This window comes from Sebastes fasciatus, chromosome 17 (genome assembly GCF_043250625.1).
Source record: "Sebastes fasciatus isolate fSebFas1 chromosome 17, fSebFas1.pri, whole genome shotgun sequence".
Taxonomy (NCBI): Eukaryota; Metazoa; Chordata; class Actinopteri; order Perciformes; family Sebastidae; genus Sebastes; species Sebastes fasciatus.
The window spans coordinates 1,988,799-2,011,422 of record NC_133811.1 but is presented as its reverse complement, the minus strand read 5'-3'; the positions used below and the strand labels follow the sequence as shown (position 1 = coordinate 2,011,422).

The 22,624-nt window shown below is 42.3% G+C and overlaps 1 protein-coding gene across 1 annotated transcript in view; it reads left to right on the top strand.

The window, feature by feature from the left end:
* The window catches only part of atp1a3a (ATPase Na+/K+ transporting subunit alpha 3a), a 61,831-nt gene that overhangs the window by 15,966 nt on the left and 23,241 nt on the right, over positions 1 to 22,624 (top strand). The window contains 6 exon segments of the mRNA XM_074613992.1: positions 8,925 to 9,038; positions 13,161 to 13,220; positions 13,565 to 13,768; positions 18,226 to 18,311; positions 18,313 to 18,325; positions 21,158 to 21,292. Of these exon segments, the coding sequence (XP_074470093.1) occupies positions 8,925 to 9,038; positions 13,161 to 13,220; positions 13,565 to 13,768; positions 18,226 to 18,311; positions 18,313 to 18,325; positions 21,158 to 21,292 (612 nt within the window).

Genomic DNA, 22,624 nt, shown 5'->3' with positions numbered 1-22,624 from the left:
CCCCAGCCATCATGCAGGGTTACACACAATATGTTTCACATATTCACAGGACTTGTTCACACATTTGTATTGGGAATGGATGATAGTGAACATCTGCCTGATGAACAAATGTCAAGTCAGAATGCATCAGTAGAAAGTACTGTAGTCACACATTTCACTGCACACCATGAAAATTAAGGATTTATCGGGGCTGGACATCGGTATCGGCCAAGGTTACTTGGACATGGGTCACTAGAAGCCTGTCAGTCCAATGAGAGTACAGTGGGAACATCCTCCATGCCGTGCAGCCCGTTAAGCAGTCCGTCCCCCATACCGGGTTACAGTTCCGGGTGAGCAGAGTGCAGCAGCACGTCGGGGCCGCCACGTCGTAGTCCCGTGTCTCCACTGTTGGTCCGTCCTGTGCGGACAACTGAGGCAGCGAAGCTGGGGCTCTCCATCCGCTCCCGGGCGGTGTTCTGACGCTACTAGTCCTCTAGTTAATCGGTCGCGGATAGCATCGTTCTCTCGGACGGTTTAAAAAATAAAAAATGCTAAAAAGGGGTCGTCATATACAGTATACTTGGACGGCCATTAATATATAGGCGGCCCGCCAAAGTAAAGTTACATTTACATTTAATTCATCTGTCACATGTTAACCATTAATTGACGGTCGATTTATTGGTCGTTAAGAATTTGATCGAGCAGGTGAAATTAAATCAATCTACTATCAAATAAAGATCTGAAGTATAAACAGCATGTAGTTACATTGTAGATACCAGTAGAATGGAGTATTTTCAACGCATGTTTCAGTGACTCACATTCGCAACCAGAGGGTGCTGGGAGAGGCGGTGGAGGTGGCCACGCCGAACCCACAGCTGAAGGTGATGCAGCCGACAGAAACGCAGCGTCGGGAGCTCCAGCCGTGCATCAGGCCTCCGCGATGGCTCTAGCTGGCAGCATGGACACCGACGTTGAGCTCTTTTTACGGGACATTCTCCATCCTTGGATACAAAGCCTGGTGGAATACTGGTGGAAAGTCAGCCCGGGGGGATTCCCTGGACCGGCAAAGCTGACACGCAGTACGTCATAACCGCAACATCTCCATCCGAGCGGAGGGTTTTCAAGGCTGTACAGTTCAAAGCATCATTCATAATGTCGACATTCAAATTATCATTATTAATAATTTACAGAAACACTGAGGGCAGTCCACCTTCTCTCTCTCTCTCTCTCTCTCTCTCTCTCTCTCTCTCTCTCTCTCTCTCTCTCTCCCTCCCTCTCTCTCTGTCTCTCTCTCTCTCTCTCTCTCTCTCTCTCTCTCGGCACACACAAGCAACGTAGCGATCATTCTCTGTAATTGTCTCAGTTTTTGGTCCATAAGTCAAACTGTATTAAATTAAAAGTAGCTGTAATCAATTCTAAAATTCACAACATGTTTTTATCTAACTAAATGTTCTGCTTCAAGCCATATTTGTTGGCATTTAGTCTTTCAAAAACTACATTTTCACAGCAGTTTCTTAACTGTTTGCTCTCCCACACACACCTGTATGCTTATGAACGGGGCGGTCCAGCAGCAATCTAACAGCACATATTTGTTAGGTTCTATTCTCTTGACGAGATGTTAGGGGACATTACTTTTCTAGGCCCCTATCTGTATATGTTTCATAGGCTATGCAATGCTGTCAGAGAATATGCAATATGTTGCTATGGCTTTGATTGAGAAAAAAAAAATGCATTTGATACTGTTTTGTATATGCACAAATTGTATGTTTTTTAATTACGATTAATCGATTGATCATTAGCGTTACCAATGATCGATTGAGGAAAGTGCTTAAAATGTGCATCCCTAGTTTCACAAAGTGAATATTTTTGAAACATCTTCTCATTGAGTAGGTAGTTGTACAGCAGCAGAAAAGGCTTTTGATGCAGTTATTAAAAAGATATATTTTTCATGTGAAAGAAGGTTATATGAAAGGTAAAGATATCTTTGTTTCCCTGGTTCAATAGGGGAATAAATAACAGCAAAAGCAGAATAAACAAAAACATCAGTATCCTTATCGGTTATCGGCCAAATTGTTATTGTAAACATCGGTATCGGTATTTCACAATCGGTGCATCCCTAATGAAAATACACCGGGGAATGTTTCGTTAAGCTTAGGCTCAGAGTCCAATTTAAATGAACTTCATAAGGTTAAGCAGGCTAGTTGAATTCTGAAAATGAGTAAATTAGAATTTCTCCAGTAATGAATGAATTCATTTAATTATCCATACTTCACTTTACTTTGTTCCTAAACCCAATTAGTATGTAATTCATTGTCTTAATGTGTCTTTCCTTCTAAAAAATATCTACCTGCATCCATCAGTGGTTTTAGTTCTGAACCATGATGATGATCTACTGAGATCTACATGTTCCATTGATTTCCTACGCCTTGCTGTTCTTTTTACCTCGCAATATTCTTGTTGTTTGTCTGAAGAAAATAAAAATGAGCAACACTATTTTGTAGTGTTCACACTGGACTTGCAGCCACCACTCGGTTATTTAAAAAAATTTGTTTTTATTGCCAAATTAGGGGTGTTGTCACTGAAGCAGCCATCCGATCCAAAGCCTCATCTCTTATTTGTGTTAACTTTCTCATGTAGCGCTGCGCCAGCTGCAGTGTATGAGCACAACAGAAAACTGAGTCCCCAGTTCACCGTCCTTGAGAGTTAAGCCCGGGCCACACAGCGCGCATCATGCTCGCATGACGGCAGCGTCGCGTGTTGTTTTTTATTTCGGCGTCCATGTTAACAGGTTAGAGTGGACACACTGCCCGCATGAGACGCAAGTCAGACGCCCGTCAGACGTGCGTCTATTTTATAGAATAGAAGGCTCGCCTATTTTTCACGCTTGCCGCTTACCTCTCGGCTGCGTCTCCCAGCAGCAACAGACAGTGAAGGTGATCTATTGACAGTATATGAGCAAGATTACTACAGTTTCCATGTCTAGACATCTGTAGAATATGTCACTGACCATCAATATTTTACACTTCCTATCTAGATTTCAAAATAAAAGTCCTCTAGCGTTTTTAGTGCACAGAATCATTCATTCATTAACACAATGCTTTTATTCTGAAATACTCTAAATAAAGCAGTTGTCTGCTTGCAGGTTTCCATCAAGTTAATATAGTACAGGCTTTTAATTATGTAAACACTGTAGTAGTCATAGCAGAAACCCTACATATGCTATACATATAATAGACTGGGTTAATAGGTTATAAGAACATCAGGTGATAGTTGGCAGTATTTTTCCGATGCGCTCTCTCTCTCTTGCTCTCTCTCTCTCTCTCTCTCTCTCTCTCTCTCTCTCTCTCTCTCTCTCTCAACAAACACCACGTAACTTTATTGTTCTTTCTTTTAGAGGTGTTATTTAATTTTTTTAAAGATATTTAATAATTTTCGTTTTCTAAAGGTTAACAAATAACGAAACTGTTTATTTTGCTTTGTTTTATAATAATAAAAAAAACCACTTTACTTATATTTATCATTCTGAAATACTTCAGGTGTTTTTCTCCATCAAGGCGCAGTTCAGCAACAAGGTGGTGAAAAGCTCCAAGTTGCCTGAGATGTCGGAACATCAGCATTTATAATGTAAATTGCTGTCCCGCCCCAGATGTAAATTAAGTCGTTTTCGATAAAAGCCGCAACCTGGAATGCTGTAGAACAGGAACCCGAAACCCCCTGGAAATGTTGTTTAAAACTGTGCCAGTCAAAGTGAAGAGGGATTGCTGTAGGCTCTCTCTTACTACTAATGTATTTATTTATTTTTTTGTATTAATATATAGCCCACAGAAATCCCTCTTCACTGTCAATGAAGAGGGATTTATATATATATATATATATATATATATACATATATATATATATATATATATATAGCCCATAGAAATCCCTCCTCATTGTATATATATAAATCCCTCTTCACTGACAGAAAAGAGGGATTTATATGGGCTATATATTAATATTTATGTATGAATTTATTTGCTTGTTTTTAATAATATTTACAAATTACCACACAGTTCTTACCCTTTTTTGTCTTAAATAAATATAAATCACATTTATTATGAAGTTAAATGGCCATTAAAAGGCAAACTCTATGTAGAAAGAAAGGGCTGTCAGCAACAGCAAAAACACAGCTGACAGGTAGCTCCGGGACGCTCCCGAGACGTGGGTAACTCGCGTCTAGTGTGAACACCCTAGGTGGGCATGACGCGACCACGACGTGACGCTGCCGTCATGCCAGCATGATGCGCGCTGTGTGGCCCCGGCGTTACTGTAGCAGCCACGCTGCTGCGTGTAGTATCACAGACATGCAGCCACTTTCCCAGTCAAATTCTGCCACCACCACCGCACATTTAGTTTAGCAGGTTGTTCGCTGTGTGTATGCCAGGTGTAACGATACTCTGTCGCCTGACGTAACTTTAGCGATTGTCCGACAAACCGTGCGTGTGTTTGTGCTACCGTAGCAGCTGTAGCTCTGCTGGTGGCTTCGTGCTACCCGTTGTCACACACATACGCTCTGTCAGCGCGGCGTAACTTTAGCAGGTTTCCAGCAGACTGTGTGTGTGTGAGGCGGCGGTGAGTGTGGGTTTGTCGGTGGCATTATATCTGTGAATGTAGCTGTAGCAATGTGTGTACAGTTAATTTGTCGGTGAATAAATGCTACAAGGCTACAACTTTTTCGCTTAAGTGAGCTATAGACCGGAGACAACTTCCTGCCAGTTTTTCCTCACCAACGTTTGAAGCGTTATTTAGCCTCGTTCACAACAAGATAGCATGACATGGTTGGTACCGATGGATACCTTAGGTTTTCTAGTTTGTACAACCTAAAAATCGCAATTTGCGTTAAAGAAATTGGTGGCATTAAAACTAATTTGCGTTCACGCGTTATTATCATGTTAACTTTGACAGCGCTAGTTGTAATGCAAATTCATTTTTTTCTCCCAATTAAATATCCACACTATAGTAAATTGAATAGAGGATTTTACAGGAGCGGGCCTTTATCACAGCAGACATTTTGACTTGTCATTGTAGCAAAATAATAGTAATTAGAGCTGCGTTGTTATTTTCCTTGTTTTTCTCAGCAGAATTTACAGATTTAAACCAGATTACCACATATAAATGTTCACATCCTACCTTTCATTCTTCTATTTTCCTGTGTCTGCAGGAGATGCAACAGTGAGTCGAGCAGCTGGCCGACATTTTAATTCTTTACTAGAAGCCCTCAGGATGTTCATCCTGGAAGGTGCATGCTGGGTAACAGGGTGATTTGAGGAAAAAGGCACTAATCCCCCAGGAGCATATTGGGCTACACACAAAACACACCAATGTGAAGACATATTTAGACTAATGGGTTTGTTTTAGTAAAGTAGCTTCACCCTCACAGCGCTGAAGACTTCTCAAAGGATAAGTCAAATCTCAAATTTAATATGATATTAAAGTTTTGCAGTATTACCATTATTTATTATATCACTAGTCCAATTTGACTATTTTCTGTCAACTATTACAAGTATTTAGTGTTTTCCCCCTGAATATTACTCTCTCGAGAACCTTGGAACTGGAGATGTTCCGATACCATTTTTCCTTGCAGGTACAGATTCCGTCACCAGAACTTGTGGTATTGAGTACCGATCCGATACCAGCTTGATAAAAAAACATATATAGTTATTATTATTATTATTTAAGGGCTGTTTACTATTAACCACGTATGGATGTGATATGATTACTATCTTTGTTGTATGGCCTGGCTCAGGTTAAACTCTTTGTAAAACATGAACAAATACATACAGAGAATGAATGCAGTAGAACTGTCTTTTATTAGTCAGTTTTACTTGTTAGATTTTCCACTATTATATAAACATCTTGCCAAATGGCTGACATTTTCCTCGCTCTGACTACCGTTACCGTTACACTCTCCACTAGCACCACACTGTTGTTGTTTGCTGTCATCACGTGACAAACTACTTGCAATCAGTTCTTCTTCGCTGCTCTAAAATAGTAGTTGCCAGTGTCAGCCATGATACATCCAGAGTGACAGCACAGCAAAGAGCGTTTATTGCTGAGAAGTGAAAGTCAATTGTTCGTTCCATTGCAACCTCAGCGCTCAGCAGCAGAGCTACGATTCTGCCATTTTGGACTGAAAGCGACTACCGAACGCCAGTAAAACGTCTGCCTACAAAGTGCTGTACAAAAGTAAAACAAAATGATTTCTTCTCTATTCCGAAATGGCCTGTGATGGACAATAAAATCTTATAAATATGTATACTACTATAACTATTTACTCATTTATTTATTAAACTTTTTTGCCCGCCTGCTCCCAGAGGAGCATTAAATGAGCCATGGACATAAATGGAAGTTAAAAAAATCCAGCACATAGATTTTGAGAGTAATCTCAAACTTTTTCATGTCAAGGATCCAAAATCGATGTCCAACAGACCACAGACCATGGACGTAGAAGAGGGTCCAACAGACCACAGACCATGGACATAGAAGAGGGTCCAACAGACCACAGACCATGGATGTAGAAGAGGGTCCAACAGACCACAGACCATGGATGTAGAAGAGGGTCCAACAGACCACAGACCATGGACATAGAAGAGGGTCCAACAGACCACAGACCACGGACGTAGCACAGGGTCCAACAGACCACAGACCATGGACGTAGAAGAGGGTCCAACAGACCACAGACCATGGATGTAGAAGAGGGTCCAATAGACCACAGACCATGGATGTAGAAGAGGGTCCAACAGACCACAGACCATGGACGTAGAAGAGGGTCCAACAGACCACAGACCATGGATATAGAAGAGCTTGTGCCCTGGTCTTTTGTCCTGCGTGTTAGTAAATAGCCTACAACTCCAATAAATTCTGTTGATGTCATGCTACTAGCACTACTAGCTACTGGCCGATAGCCGGTTGTTTGGGAACAGAGACGCTAATACATCCACCACGGTACAGGCTGACAGCATACAGCCCATGGGTGGAAAGTTGAACCTAAAAAAAAATATCCTCAGATTTAAAGTTGTCTCTTTATACTTCCATGGCTACGGACTCATTGACGTTTTCAGTCCAAATGGCGGCAGATCTTATCTGGTATCTGTCTAACAAACATGTACTGTTTGCACAGACATGAGCACACTTTCATGCATAGATAGAAAGGCTCAAACACACACATCCACACACACTAATGTAGGTCACTGGCGTTTGTGAATTTCCCATGATGCACATCACTGACAGATCTATTCTCCTAGGTCCTATTTGTGTCTGTCTACCTCCTGGCCATTCGTTTTCCCTTCATCTCACTCGGTCTCCTGACTGCTGTTATTTTGTCCTCCATTCAGTCACAGCTTCAGCCTCTGCAATCTCAGGCTGAAACATTGCAGACTTTGTTAGGCTGGGTTAGGGCCGGAGTATTTGCTCTCTAGTTTGCAGTGGCGCTAATGGCTTTCATTGCATGCTTAAACTGTAACAATTCTGATTTATCAACGGTGCGCAGATTGATTTTGCGAGTGTAACTGATGGTGGACACCAGGGCTGTCACTTTCCAAAGTAAAAGATAATTCTTTTGAATTTGTGATGTTTCACTGTAGACATCGTCATATGCCAATTTGATAGACATCGCCCAACCCTAGTGTAAATTGCAGTTTAAGTGGCGCTCTTGAGACATGCCTGTGCTCTAATGATGCCAGATCTAATAAGGAAGTGTGTAGTTCCCCTTCTCACACCAGGGGATTACATCTAAGTTTGGATTTCAGTCTAGATGTTTTGACTGAGTCTTAACGTGGGAGAAAAATGGGTGTTCTTAAAATCATTTGTGATATTAATCAATGATAATGCTAAATGGAAAAACTTATTTTACCTGGGTACCAATTAGATATGTATTGTGATTTTTAAGTATTGCAATTCTACAAGTATTGCAATTCGATATTATGATTTATTTTAACATCAGACCATGGGAAGAAGTTGAATCATAACGCTTCTATGGACTTTTACTTTAAAAAATATCTAAATTAATCCAGTAAAAAATGTTTGATTTTCAGCATGTATGTAGTCAGAGATGTCCTGATGTCAAATATATCAGTCACTCTCAGACAGTATTTATTACATCTTTTCCAGCAACCCAATAATAGAAGAATAAAGACATTTCCCTCACAGATTAGTGGTATTTCTTTTAATTTATAATGGACATGTAATGTTTTATACTTCTGGTGAATATAATCCATCAATCTAATTTCCATAAATGTATCTTGTTTATACAGTTCCCTTTGTTAACACCTTATTTTGAAAACCCGACGTAGTCCCACGTGTCTACTTCCTCTAACTTCTCCAAGGTGGTCTCTAGCTCTCCCGTCAGCTCCGTTCTCTTTATCCATCCATGGTCAGCTCCATCGGGGCCGTTTCAATGCAGAGAACACAAATGTCAGTATCTGGGTGCTCTACAGTTGTAGCGTCGGCCCATTTAACCACGGAGACGAGAGCGACGGCCGGCTTGACCGATAACGTTTCCTGTCCGTGACAGAGTTAGCATGCAGCTTTAGCCGTGATGCCTAGCTCTGCTTTTCCTGCAATGTGTGAAACCCAAAGTGTTTCCATCCTTTACTGGATGTGTAGTGTTTACCACGCTGGATTTAACATGGGAGGGTGCAGGTCGTATCCACGCTGACCCTCCGCCATTTTCTGCTTTCTCATTTGGCTCACTGTGGACGGATATGAAACGGATATGACGTCACGTTACTCAGACTACAACAATAAAAGCGGTAACTTCTTTCTACCTCCACATAGATTCAAATGAAGCAAATATATTGATTCTGGCATTAAAAAATCGTTTAAAAAAAAATTGCGATACATACTGTAGGTGAAACGATTCTTTTCCCACCCCTAATACTCAGTGATCTTGCCTTTGTGTGTTACAGTATGGACGGTCTGACAGCTACCGCGTGGCCACCACGCAGGACAAGGATGAGAAGGAGTCGCCCAAGAAGAAGGGAGGCAAAGATCTGGATGACCTCAAGAAGGAAGTTCCCATAGTAAGTGCATTGCTTCCTACTTCCTGTGACCTCACTGCCCGCTGTAATATGTCACAAATTTTTGCTTGTTTCTTTTCACCCACTTGGAGTACCAGTCTGGTGGCACACAAGCACCCGGAATCTCATTTAAAAATCAATCACAGAAAGACAGAATAAACAAAAGCCTTGAGGTCCCAGCTGAGTAGTGAGGAGTTCATAGATAGTGCCTTCTGGCCTTACTCCAGCATGCAGAGAGCTGCCATCCAACTGTTATCTAATCTCTCTGTTTGAGAAGGAGATAACAGAGACGTAGGAGTTCTGTAGCAGCTAGTGTAGTTTGAGGTAATGTGCCAGAGCAATTGAATCCTGTTACGGAAGGATTTGCTCCTGTATGGGGCAAGAAGCCAAACCTTCAAGATAGCCCTTGTTAGAATACTAAATGAGCTGGGTCAGATACACATATTGATTTCTAAAGTATTATTTATCAATCTTTAAAAAAAAAAGAAATGTTTTTGTAATACAGGAAATTATTATTTTGTAAAACTTAAAGGGACTGTTTGTAAGAATCAGAAATGTCTTGTTAACAGCAACACCTGTGGCCGCTAAGTCAACTAAAGTCAGCGTCCTGTTGCTCGCGCTTGTGCTCGCTCTACATAGACATGAACGAGCATCGCTCAAAACAGTGAGGAGACACACGTCAGCTAAAAGCACAATATCACTCTATATTTCAGCTGCTTGGCAGTAATGTTAGCTGACCAGACGAAGGTCTCTCCATGAATCAATGCTGATCCTAGTGTTGGCTTTTCCTGCTTCAGCCTCCCGACCGCGGCCGGAGGGAACAGGGGAGACACCGGAGTTTTGGTCGGAGACGATAACGTTTCTCTCTGCGGAGCCCCGTCACTTCACAAGACACGGGAAACCTCTGGAGGAGCTGCAGCAGTTATTTCTGCACAAACGTCCACTGTACATTCACTAGATATTCTCAGAGCTAAACTAACTCTTCTGCAGTGTGGAGTGTGCGCACATGCACGTGAGAGTAGAGCGAAAGAGCGTGTGTGAGTGAAGGCAGGCAGAGGAGCAGAGGAGCAGAGTACAGCAGAGACTCCGGTCCTGGAGACCAAAGCTACGGTCTCCACCGCGTCCTCCGACCGCGACCAACACTGTTTAACAGACGGGCTTCACTAGATACAACCAAGAGGTTTTGGTGCTTCACAGTAGTTTGTGTTAGAGTCTGAGTCTGAACAGCGTAGCCACACGCGAGCGCGCATGGGACATCGACCCGCAATGATTTATACGTGTAAGAAGTTACAAACAGTCCCTTAAAAGCTAGGGCTGGTAATCTTGAAAAACTAACTAGAGTACGCTAGTTTTTTAAAATGATCCAACCTATAAACCCAGCTCAGTGTTACCATCTATTTTCCAATGAAAGTAGCTAGCAGCACCAGCTGCAAAAGTCCCTAAATCTAGAGAGATAGTCACTGAGTCGGCAACACTGACAGTCCGTCTTTTCAGGCCTCCAAAACTCCCCGAAATTATCATTACAACAATGAACATGGCTATTGTTAGTACTCACAGCTGTCAAGCTAGCGAATGTGGAAGACTCCAGTGACGTGCAATGTGTGCACAGGCAGATAGATAGATAGGAAGACAAGCTTATTATTCTGCGACAGCCACAGAAACTATTTTTTTTCGTCTTTTTTTTTGTCAGAGGATTTGATTTATTGATTGCTGCCGGGATTTAATATGAATTTAAAGTTTTTGAAGAACCCTAACTTTAACTATCTCAACCAAGGACCACAGGGCAGTATGTAAATGTAAATGTAAATCAACTTTTATTGTCACACATTGTCCATAGCACAGAACACAGTGAAATTTAGCTTCGGCATTTAACTCATCCTAGTATATTCGGAGCAGTGGGCAGATACTATACAGCAACCGGAGAGCAGTTTGGGGAGGGTAACTTGCTCAAGGGCACCTCAGCAGTGCCCAGGAGACGAGCTGGCACTCCTCCAGCTACCAGTCCACACTCCATACTTTGTCTTGACTTGAACCAGCGGCCCTCCAGTTCCCAAGCCAAGTCCCCACGGACTGAGCTAGAGATGCGCGGATTGGCTCTAACGTCATCCGAATCCGCACGTACGCATAAATCATCCGCCAAATTACGATGTGTCCCAGACACGTCAATAGTGAGTTCACTGCATCCAAAAGACCGGCTGCTTTCAGTAATGGTAAATGTTTCCATGAATGCAGTTAGAATAACGTTTTCTGGGCTTCAAATCTTTGGTGAGAAATATTGGAATGTATTTAAATCTTTGGGACAGCACTGCTGTCTACTGTACACACACGCACCTCTACACCTGACAAACAGTAATATCGGTATGAGAATAACTATTAATAATTTGAATAATGAATAATGTGTGGTTATTCCTTATTCCATGGGCTATTTTGGACTTTATTATTACATACTTATACATATTTAAAAAAAAGAAGCATTTGAATACTGATTTGGAGCTCAATTACCATGGCAACGGTCAAAGCTTCGGAGCATTCGGGTCAGCCCTATACGATATATATTTTTATATTGTTTTATGTAGTCAAATGGCCCAGCCCTACATGCAGTGATCAGTCACTGCAGCAAATATCGTGGGCCAATTAAGCAGCAAAACTAAAAAACTGTCGTTAGAAACCGGACAGGAAGAGAGGAAACAGAAGTAAACTATTAGCTTCTGAAATAATCAATGAAGTTACAGTGCTGTTCCACGTGCATAAATGAGCACAGCGTCTCCCACTGCCTGAAGAAAAATGATGCCGTCTGACAGCAGCTCTGCTCTCTGCTATGTTCACATTTTAGAGAATGTAATTCATATTTTCCTCAGTAAAGATGTATTATTCCATTCACCCGCCGCAACCCATCTGCTACTAATCAGAGTGTCACTGACCTCCTTCAGGAGTACACACCCTCCCGTTCCCTGCGCTCATCCTCAGCTGGTCTTCTGACCCCCACCTCACGCCTCAGCACCATGGGAGCTAGGGCGTTCAGCTGCACTGCTCCCAGGCTCTGGAACTCACTCCCTCCACACAGTCTGACACTATTACAACATTCAAATCCCTCCTCAAAACTCACCTGTTCTAACTGGCCTATTCACTGTAGTGTCCATCAGTTCATCACATGTGTCTGCATAAATGTGTCCTTGTTGTGTCCGGCTGTTTTTATTTACTTGAGTATTATTTTATCTTTGTAAGGTGTCCTTGGGTGCCTTGAAAGGCGCCACCAAATAACATGTATTATTATTATTATTATTATTATTATTATTAATAATAATAACAATAATGTTCAATTTTATGACCCGATGTGCGGATTAACCTCGGTATAATTGCAATCCATGCATCTCTAGTATGTAATAGGGCTGTGTATCGGCGAGAATCTGGAATGATAAAGGGGTTAAGATTCAACATATTTTTATATATTGCGATACTCTAAGCAAGGCGATATTTTGCGATTTTTAAGAAAACTGTCAGAGTGTAAAGAACACACCAGCATATGCATAAAATCTGAGTAAAAGAAAGTTTACTTTTTTATATCAGAACAGTGGGATCTGCATTTGCATTTATCGCAGTCCCTGTAATATCAACATCATAACACTACTTTGAGAGGGAGCATACACTGAGAGGGTGAATCTCTGCAAATGAAATAAAGTATTAAATGAGTTCATGATTGCATGTAATATTAATTAGAAGAATAGAATATAGAATATATCTTTATTGTCATTGTATAAGTAAAACGAAATTTAAGTGCAATCCTTAAAAAGTGCAATTAAAAATGTGTGTTTTTTGAGAATCGATACAATATCACCAAACTTATCGCGATACTCGATATTTTTGATATTGTCTTACACCCCTAGTATGCAGGATTCTATCATAACAGTCATTTGAATTAATTTCCTCCTTTGAATTAAGTCAGTTCAGCAAGAAATTCTAAATACATATTTTTGGAATGCTTTTCTCACATGACACCAAACATGTTTGCCCTAAAATTTGACATTGCTTGATAGTATTAATAGATTGCTTGCATAATTTATCTTTATTATAATTTTGAATTGATATGATAACTGACAGGTTGCTTTGTATTTGAATTCTTTGTAGACGGAACACAAAATGTCTGTCGAGGAGGTTTGCCGGAAATACACCACTGATATCGTCCAGGTAGGTTCAGCTCACTTCAGAGCAGAAATGACTTTTACACCATCAGTCTCAATCTCAACTCAGTATGGTTGTTTCTGTCCTGATTTACACAGTGCTGATGATTCAACAAGTATTCAGTTTACACTGACATCCCAGTCAGTACACCTCTTTAAAACTCTATTTCCATTTCTTAGCATTTATTCACAACACTCTCTTTCTTTCCCCCTCTTTTCTGCCCTCTTCCTCTATCCTAATTTTCCCTCCATCCTCTGTCCTTCCTTTCCTGCTTCCTCTATAACTCCAACTTCTCCATTGCCCTCTTGCCTCTGCTCATCCATCCTCTCCACTTCCTCTGCTCGTCTCAGGGTTTGACCAATGCCAAGGCAGCAGAGTACCTGACCAGGGATGGCCTCAACGCCCTGACTCCACCCCCCACCACCCCAGAGTGGGTCAAGTTCTGTCGCCAGCTGTTCGGTGGCTTCTCCATCCTGCTGTGGATCGGTGCCATCCTCTGCTTCCTGGCCTACGCCATCCAGGCTGCCACAGAGGACGAGCCCGCTGGGGATAACGTAAGTGGAGAGTTGTAGGGATGGTGGATGATGGTAGGGTGAATCAGTCCCACCAGTTGTACATGTGAGAAGCCAGATATAAAAAAAACACCTGAGGGGGGGGAAGCACATAGCGAACTGTGCGTTGCTGTTAGTGTGTGTGCTCCCTGTCCTCCAGCTCAACCCTCAAAAAGCGATTTGCTGAGTCACTACTCCTCAGGGATGCGGCTGTGTCAGTGATAAAGATTGCGTCAGCCGTTTGTCTGAATCACGCCAGTCTTTAGATGTGACAGACACCATCCTGTTAGCATCCATTCTGGACCCGCCACAGGGAGCGTGTGACTCCTGGCGTTTGTAACGGCAGGGTATGAGAAGGGCGTTCATGGGTCAGCTCTGTTTCATGTCAGGTCAGAGCTCAGAGTAGAGCCGGGGACTGAGGCTAAGAGGCGCTGACACACAGCATGATAGGACAAAATAAATGGTTCAGACCACAGGGGAGGACTCGGGTGTAACAACAACAGTGATGAGTCAGCATGAGTTACTGAGACTGTATCACACACCCAGAATATAAATTTACGCTCGGATAACCGGTTATGTCAGATGCAGGGATGCCAATTTAGAATTTTTTTCTAATCGTTAACCGACCGTCGTTAGATTATTAACCGTTAACCGACAAGATTAGTGCGTCGCGTGCAGCGGTGCGCCAGCTGCAGTGTATGTGCAAAACAGACAACTGAGTCCCGAGTTCACTGTAGCAGCCACGATGCTCTAGTGTCGTGGACACGTGCAGCCACTCTCCCAGTAAAAGTCTCCACCATTTAGTTTAGCTGCGAGGTGGTCAGCTGTGTGTCTGCCCGGCGTAACGTTAGCTAGTGTCTGACAGACCGTTTCTGTTTGGTTTGTGCTTCTGTCACAGCTGTAGCGTAGCTGGAGGCTTCGTGCCCGCCGTTGTCACACACATACGGTCTGTCAGCGCGGCGTAACGTTGGCGAGTGTGGAGGCGGTGAGTGTGGGGTTGTCGGTGGCGTTAAAGCTGTACGTAACTGTACAGTGTGTGTACTGTTTATTTGATGGTGAATAAATTCGACAACTCCTCAAGACCCAAGCCAACTTCCTGTATCTTGCAACACCGGCTCAGACTCACTTAAGGTAAGCTGTTATGGTGGACTAGCTATTCTCCTTAAAGTGACAAGCCGCTCCTGAGTTTTGCTCAGCTTTTTAATTAATTTTTTTTATTTCTTTTAACCGCTTAACAGATAGCGTTAAGCAGTTAAAATTCGTAATGTCTGTAACGCGCAAGCGTTCCCAAGTGCCTACTTTTGAGGGCGCAACGGCTGCCCTCCAAGATAAAAATAGTTAACATTTTTGGAAAGCAGCAGCACGCACCGCATGTCATGTGACAAAGAACAACCAATCACAGCCTGCAGATATCTTTTCTTTCTTCCGTAAATATCAGTCTACAGTAAATATATGGAGAAGTTAATCATTTAAGTGCAGAACTACCCAGAGCTTTATGATCTGCCCCACGGACTTTTTCATTGTGTCACCCTTTCAGTCCAAGAACGTCACAACATCTGGTTGAAAGGCCAGCCAGACTGACACAGACAAGTCAATACTGTGAGGGATTTACAGTGCTGGAAATACATTGATCTTTGTTTTGATTGTGTTTAGTTTAGTCAGTGAGGCTTCCTGCAAAATTACCGCAATTTCATCATCATCATCACAGCATGCAGGTTTTAGTTGCTAAGTAACGGAAAGCACGCCAGGTGCACAACCTACCAAGCACATGGGAAAGAAAAAAGCAGCACAGCTAGCGTTTCCATGCGTTTTTAGATGGTGTATTTTACGTTACAAAACATCATGAGCAAAATAAGCGGTCAACGCCATGGCTGAGCATTTCCGCCTTGGAACTGCAGTGTACCGATGACGGTCTCTGAAACACAGATTCAGACAGCCAGGGTGTTATACGTCACATACCTAAGGAACCAATCCCATCAACTTGCAGGGTGGGGCTTTCCATATCATTAGCGTAACGCTACGGCGAAACAAGGTGTATCGGAGGAGAAGCCAGGTGTAGCTACGTATCAGTATTTTTTAAGCTAAGCTTCACTATTTTCAAAACGATGGCAGAGACATACACGTCTAAATACGATGTAACATCGTAACAGATATTGTATGTTTCACGACCACTGTGTCAGCCACTGCCAGCTACAAGCTAACAAGCTAGCAAACATCATAAACAAATAAAAGATGCTAGTCCCCAATTTTGGTGCACAACAGACTCCTCATCTGAGTCCAACATGTGTGGCTGAATCTCTCCGATGTTTCCTCTAACGGAGAAACAGACGCTGAAACTATCACTGCAGATAGCAAGCCGGTCGCAGAGCTCCGCGCCACCATGTTGAGGCGTACTGCTCAACCTGGCGGGAGCAGCGGTGGTTCATGGGACAAGGCCAGATCCAGAATTTCTCAGCGAGGGAGAAAGAGTAGATGTGCTTCCAGCCCCTTTTCACAGTTTGTCATGCCTCCCCGCCGGGGGCATTATGTTTTTGGGTTGTCAGTCTGTACGTCCGTCCGGTCCAATCTCATGAACCCAATACCTCAGGAACGCCTGAAGGGAATTTCATCAAACTTGGCACAAACGTCCGCTTGATGAACGATGAACGAATTCGATGTTGGTGGTCAAAGGTCAAAGTCATTCCAGTGTGCCTAGAAGCACAATGCTAAGCCTTGTGCAAAGCACACTGGTCTATTATTTGACGCGTTTATTTCAGTGTGCCTAGAAGCACAAGGCAAATTCTTTGGCTCCATTGGAATGAATGGAAAATCGACGTGAAGACAGCTCAAAAGCACTCCTCTTTGGGGCCATACAGAGTCGCCATACTTTAACGTAGAAACATGATTAAAAGTTTAAACGGGTCACGAGACTTGGGACTTTATTTGGCCAAATGAAAATTTTTTGATAGCCGGCACGGTTTTCACGAAATCTGCATTATGTTTTTGGGTTGTCAGTCTGTACGTCCGTCCGGTCCAATCTCATGAACCCAATACCTCAGGAACGCCTGAAGGGAATTTCATCAAACTTGGCACAAACGTCCGCTTGATGAACGATGAACGGATTCGATGTTGGTGGTCAAAGGTCAAAGTCATTCCAGTGTACCTAGAAGCACAATGCTAAGCCTTGTGCAAAGCACAGTGGTCTATTATTCGACGCGTTTATTCCAGTGTGCCTAGAAGCACAAGGCAAATTCTTTGGCTCCATTGGAATGAATGGAAAATCGACGTGAAGACAGCTCAAAAGCACTCCTCTTTGGGGCCATACAGAGTCGCCATACTTTAACGTAGAAACATGATTAAAAGTTTAAACGGGTCACGAGACTTGGGACTTTATTTGGCCAAATGGAAATTTTTTGATAGCCGGCACGGTTTTCACGAAATCGCAGTTTACGTTTTGTGAAATTTTCAGACCGTTTCAGATTTTATAATGGGTGTGTATTGCGTGGGTTGTTAAGGGCTAGAGTGTGTGACATCATCGTCAGAGTGCGGGAAAGCTTTGAAATCTTTTGAAAATGTTCCGAACAAATTGCTCTTTAGCCCACAATTGTCACTCTTCATAGATAATTTGTTCATCAAATTGTAGGAAATTTTGTGCCGGTCGCAGTCATGTAGCTATGGAATCAGTCGGACTTACACATTTGGCTACACATGCCTGAACGTGAGAGCAACTCCAGGCTAGCTCCCATAGGGGCCCATATTAAATTTCACAGAATTTTTTGGATCAGAGAAAAAAGTTACTACTTTTCGAAACTGCCGCCGAGGTCACATTTTTGACACTACAGACCCAAATGTCGCACCATTTTTTTATCAGAGACTCCTAACTGGTCTCATGAACAATCTAAGCGATAGGAGTCACGGTTTCTGTTGTAGAAGCACTTTTATGACATGTACGTCTCTGGTTAACTCCTATTTTAAACTGCCCCACTGCAGCAGTGGCCAATCACCACGGCAACTTTTGATTGCTGCTAGACAGCTTATTCACATTAGCCAATCAGAACAGGCTGACTAACACACACACACACACACACACACCCACCCACACACACACACGCACACACTATTTACTGTATCACTCCATTTCAGTGAGCCAGCATGCTCTAAACCAGGGCTTCAATGGATCAGGGCTATAATTAATGTTATTAATTACACCTGTGATTAAAAGCCCCCAACTCTCATTGTATGATAACAGGAAACTAGGTATTCACCTACTTTTCAAAATAAAATCTCTCAACTCTTACTGTATGTTAACAGGAAACTAAACACTCCTCAAGGCCCCCCAATCACCATGGCAACCACTGACAGACACGCACGCAGCGAAAGGGCCTACAGTGATGACCTCACTATGGACCTCAGACAGTCAATCAATTAATTTCTGCATTAAATATGAAAGTGTCATCTTTCTTTCTTGCTTCTCTTTGTAGTTGTATCTGGGCATCGTGCTGTCAGCTGTCGTCATCATCACCGGCTGCTTCTCCTACTTCCAGGAAGCTAAGAGCTCCAAGATCATACATGGTTCCTCAGGTACTGAACAGTTCCACAAGAACAATGTGATGTATTATGTGATTGTTTTTACAAAAGTTGAAAATATGCAAGTTTCAGCTTTCAGTTGGATTTGACAGTTCATTCTAGGTAAGAGAAGATGAAGGAAGAAACACTAAAGAGATCCAAAAAAAACTTGAAAACTGAGAGCTTCTTTGTAGACGGTGTTGGAATAACACCATCTCAAATTCCTTAGTGATAATTCTGAACAAAAAAAAAAAGTTTTAAGGTCATTGAAAAGTAAAACATAAATAAAAATAAAAATATAAATAAATAAGTTTATTGTAATTTGTTTAGTCTAAAATGTGGAGTATTGTATCAAACCATAAAGGGCCATGCAATGCTTTTAAGGTGCTAAATTCCAAATTCTGAGCATATGTATGAGTTAGGTATTGCCTCCATACGGCTCTCAACACGGTGACGGCTAACAACGCTAACAGCACTAACAGTGCAAACAAAGGTAACAGTGCTGACAGAGCTAACAGTGTTAACCTGGGGGGGGACGATGACGACTGTTGGGCTTCTGCCTTGAAGGCATTATCAGCTGTAACCGCCGTATGAGAGCAACGCAGCGCGGCGGCTATTAGCTAGCCAGTGGGACACACACACATGCACTAACATGCACGCATGGCCGGACCGGCTATGTAAACAAAGCACATAGAAGCTCTTATTACAACAGGAGAGGGAGAGGGAGAGAGACTTCAGGTTGACATTACTCTATATCTTTACATAGACAATAGTTGTTTGCTGCTATATTAATGCTCTGAAATTGGAATTCATTACCTTTAAATTATTTCAAATTGATATAAACACCATATTTAGTAGATGGCAACAGAACATTTCTTCCAAATGAGAACTGAATTAATGCTTGTTAAACAAATAAAAACAAACTGGTTGACTGGACCATTTCAAGATTGATTTTAACTGATTGAACTGTGATGACGTGTTCAAACTCAAAATTGATATTAATTCATATTCAGGCATCTTGCTCCCTGCGCTCTTGCTGCACGTCTGTATGGGCCTATCTGTCTCTCCTCTCTGCCTTGCTGCTTGACTGAGTGCTGAGCACTCAGACTGTGGACTGGGGCTGCGTGAATCATCCCCACTGATCAAATCATGTGAGCACACAACCCGCAACAGGAGCTACAGTATATCCACCATTACGGATAAAAGGATGTCTGTCATCTCATCAATCGGGACGTTCTTTCGCCAGAAAATGCGTTCCATAGGGTGTTAAAATAAGTGTGTTCGTAATTGTACCAGTAGCTCTCTCTCTCTCTCTCTGTCTCTCTCTCTCTCTCTCTCTCTCTCTCTCTCTCTCTCTGTCTCTCTCTCTCTCTCTCTCTCTCTCTCTCTCTCTCTCTGTCTCTCTCTCTCTCTGTCTCTCTGTCTCTCTCTCTCTCTCTGTCTCTCTCTCTGACACACAGACACACACACTCTCTGTCTTCCTCTCTCTCTTTCTCTCTCTGTGTCATGCTGTCGATGTTGATGGCAGTACACAATTACAACTATCCAAACCATTGCCACAATAATTGTTTGTGATTGCTTGTGACAGTCCTAGTGTCCACCTTCAGTTGCTCTCACAACATCAACCTGCACACCGTTGATACATCACAATTGTTTCTTTTTGGCTGGAGCGCAGAGGGCCAGCCCTACAAACGCTAAAGTCTGTCACTGAGTGACTGACTGACTGACTGAGTGATGAAGTTACAGGATTGGTCGGCCGACTGTAGGAGTCTCTTCATTGGTCGTTGCTCTTTCAAAATGAAAAGGCGGAGAACAGTTCTGTGTTTAGGTTTTGTGGGGATTGTGGGGAATTCATGCTTTGTCAGGTCTGTCCGCAAGACGACAAGCAAACAACTTTTAAGATGCTTGTTTTCTGAATGGAGTTCTGATCGATTAGTGCCAGGCTATGCTAACATTGTAGCTGCTCCATTAACACTCCATCTAGGAATAAATACGGCAGCAGCAACGTCAGTGATGACATAAACCTTAGTGAAGTATGTATATATTGTTATACACCACTTATATGATGAATGCTTTTGATACACATGCTTTAATAAAAAACTGAAATACTTTTTACCTTGCATGCTGTATGTCATGCTAATACCTTTTCACCTTGTATAAAATGTATAATATACTGACTAGTAAATGTTACCATTTACTATTACTGAATGTCATTTGCTTCATTATAAGTTGTCTTTCAATCAAACATTAAGATAGAAGTGGAAAAAACTGTTCGCAAAACATAATAGACATGACCTCTGACTATTTATGTAACAATTCAGCCACAAATTCACATACTGACCATATACGGTCCAGACAGATACTCGGTTTTGACTGAGTGTTGTTAAGCATGCAACTGATGTAATTAGATGTTGGTGTGGACGGGATGGGGTGGGGTAAATCACGATGTTGGGCTCAGTGGTCGATGACTGTCAGCCACCGGAGATGGACGATCGGCCCAACCCTGATTGTAAGCACTCTAAATTATGAAGTTGCACAATAATTCAGACAGTAATTCCTGGAGGGACTAAGCCAGGACATCCCCTGTCCCCCAGCCCTACCCCTCTCCAAAAATGCATGCCACAGTATAACGGCGTCACAGCTTTTACACTATTTCTTTTTTCCCCAATCTGTGATGTACCTTTCAATTACTTTAGTTGTTGTGCTGTTTCACCTTTTTTCTAAGCTCTCTCCAAATAGTTTCATTACAGAGAGTTTCTGTTATTTTTGGCATTATGTATTTACACTCTCTCTCTCTCTCTCTCTCTCTCTCTCTCTCTCTCTCTCTCTCTCTCTCTCTGTTCCCAGCAAGCCCTGGTGATCCGTGAGGGAGAGAAGATGCAGATTAATGCTGAGCAGGTGGTGGCAGGAGACCTGGTGGAGGTGAAAGGAGGAGACAGGATCCCCGCCGACCTCCGTATCATCTCCTCCCACGGCTGCAAGGTGAGTTACAGGTATGCTTGGGGAGTAACGGATCACATGGAACGACATTACGTAATTAGCATACATTAAAAAAAAAGGTAACTGTAATTTGTTACAGTTACAGAAAAAAAAAAAGACCTTATCAGATTAAAGATACATTTGGTAAAAATGGGGATTACCAGCAGGATTACAATTTAACATACATTTAAAATAAAGAACAATATACTATGCAGATGTGCACACATTTGAACACTTCAGGACATGAGTCTCACGCTGCACCAGCAGCGCTGTCTGTGTGCGAGCTGCAGCAGATCAGCAAGGGAGCCGTCAGGTAGATGCTTGCTTTCACTAGGTGGAAGTTTCACCATTATTTTGTATGTAAAGCAGAAAAGGGGAACAACATCACACTACAGCGCAAGTTATCACAAAACAGGATGGTTTGCGCACTTTCCAGTTCATCAAGATTATTCTTTTTGCTGAGAGGCATCCCCTCGGAGAAGATGGCTCGTAATGAGCAAACCGCTTCATATTTCTGGTCTAGCAAACATAATACAGCACAAACTGGGAAATTTGTAGGGCTGTCCCAAATAGCTTCGTTTATATAACCACAATAACACACGGTGAAGCCCTAGAAATTTGCATGTAGGTTAATTAAATTTGATAATTATGCGTAGTGCTGCTGCTCCAAGTTAAAATCCAGTAACTAATGTACCAAGGGATTGGAGTTCTTGGATGATGGCAGCTTTTTCACAGCTGGAAGGCAGAACTTGCACTGTATTGTGATGTTGTTCCTCTTTTCTGCTTTACATAGAAAATAATGAGGAAACAGAAAGTAATCAGATTACAATACTTTTATATTGTGATACTTGGATGAGGTTACTGATTACATTTTTAACAGGTAAATCCTCCCAACCCTGATTACAGAAAACACTCCTGTAATTCTACAAAGCCAAGGAGACACCAACACCTACTGTACAGCAGAGGAAGATGTCATGTTTTCAGTTGCCACACAAAGTCATTGAAGTTACAAGTAAACACTTTTTAGTTTTTAACTGGTTATGATAACTGGTCTCAATTTAATACTGATGCCTCTATACTGTATGACCTACAGTATAAAAGCAAACAAGACACCACGACACCACACTGCTGGGCCCACTAGAGGGAAGGGAGGCACAGGAGAACCACAACTGTGCTGGGCAGACAGTCAGCAGTAAAATGAGAGGTTTTCTAAAGGGACTCTGGTGCTTGGAAACACTACCACTTTTGTCCACAGGGACCGCCAGAATCAACACGGAATGAAAGTTCCTCGTAGTAGCTTTCATTTTAAATGCCATTTTGACACACATTTCGCCT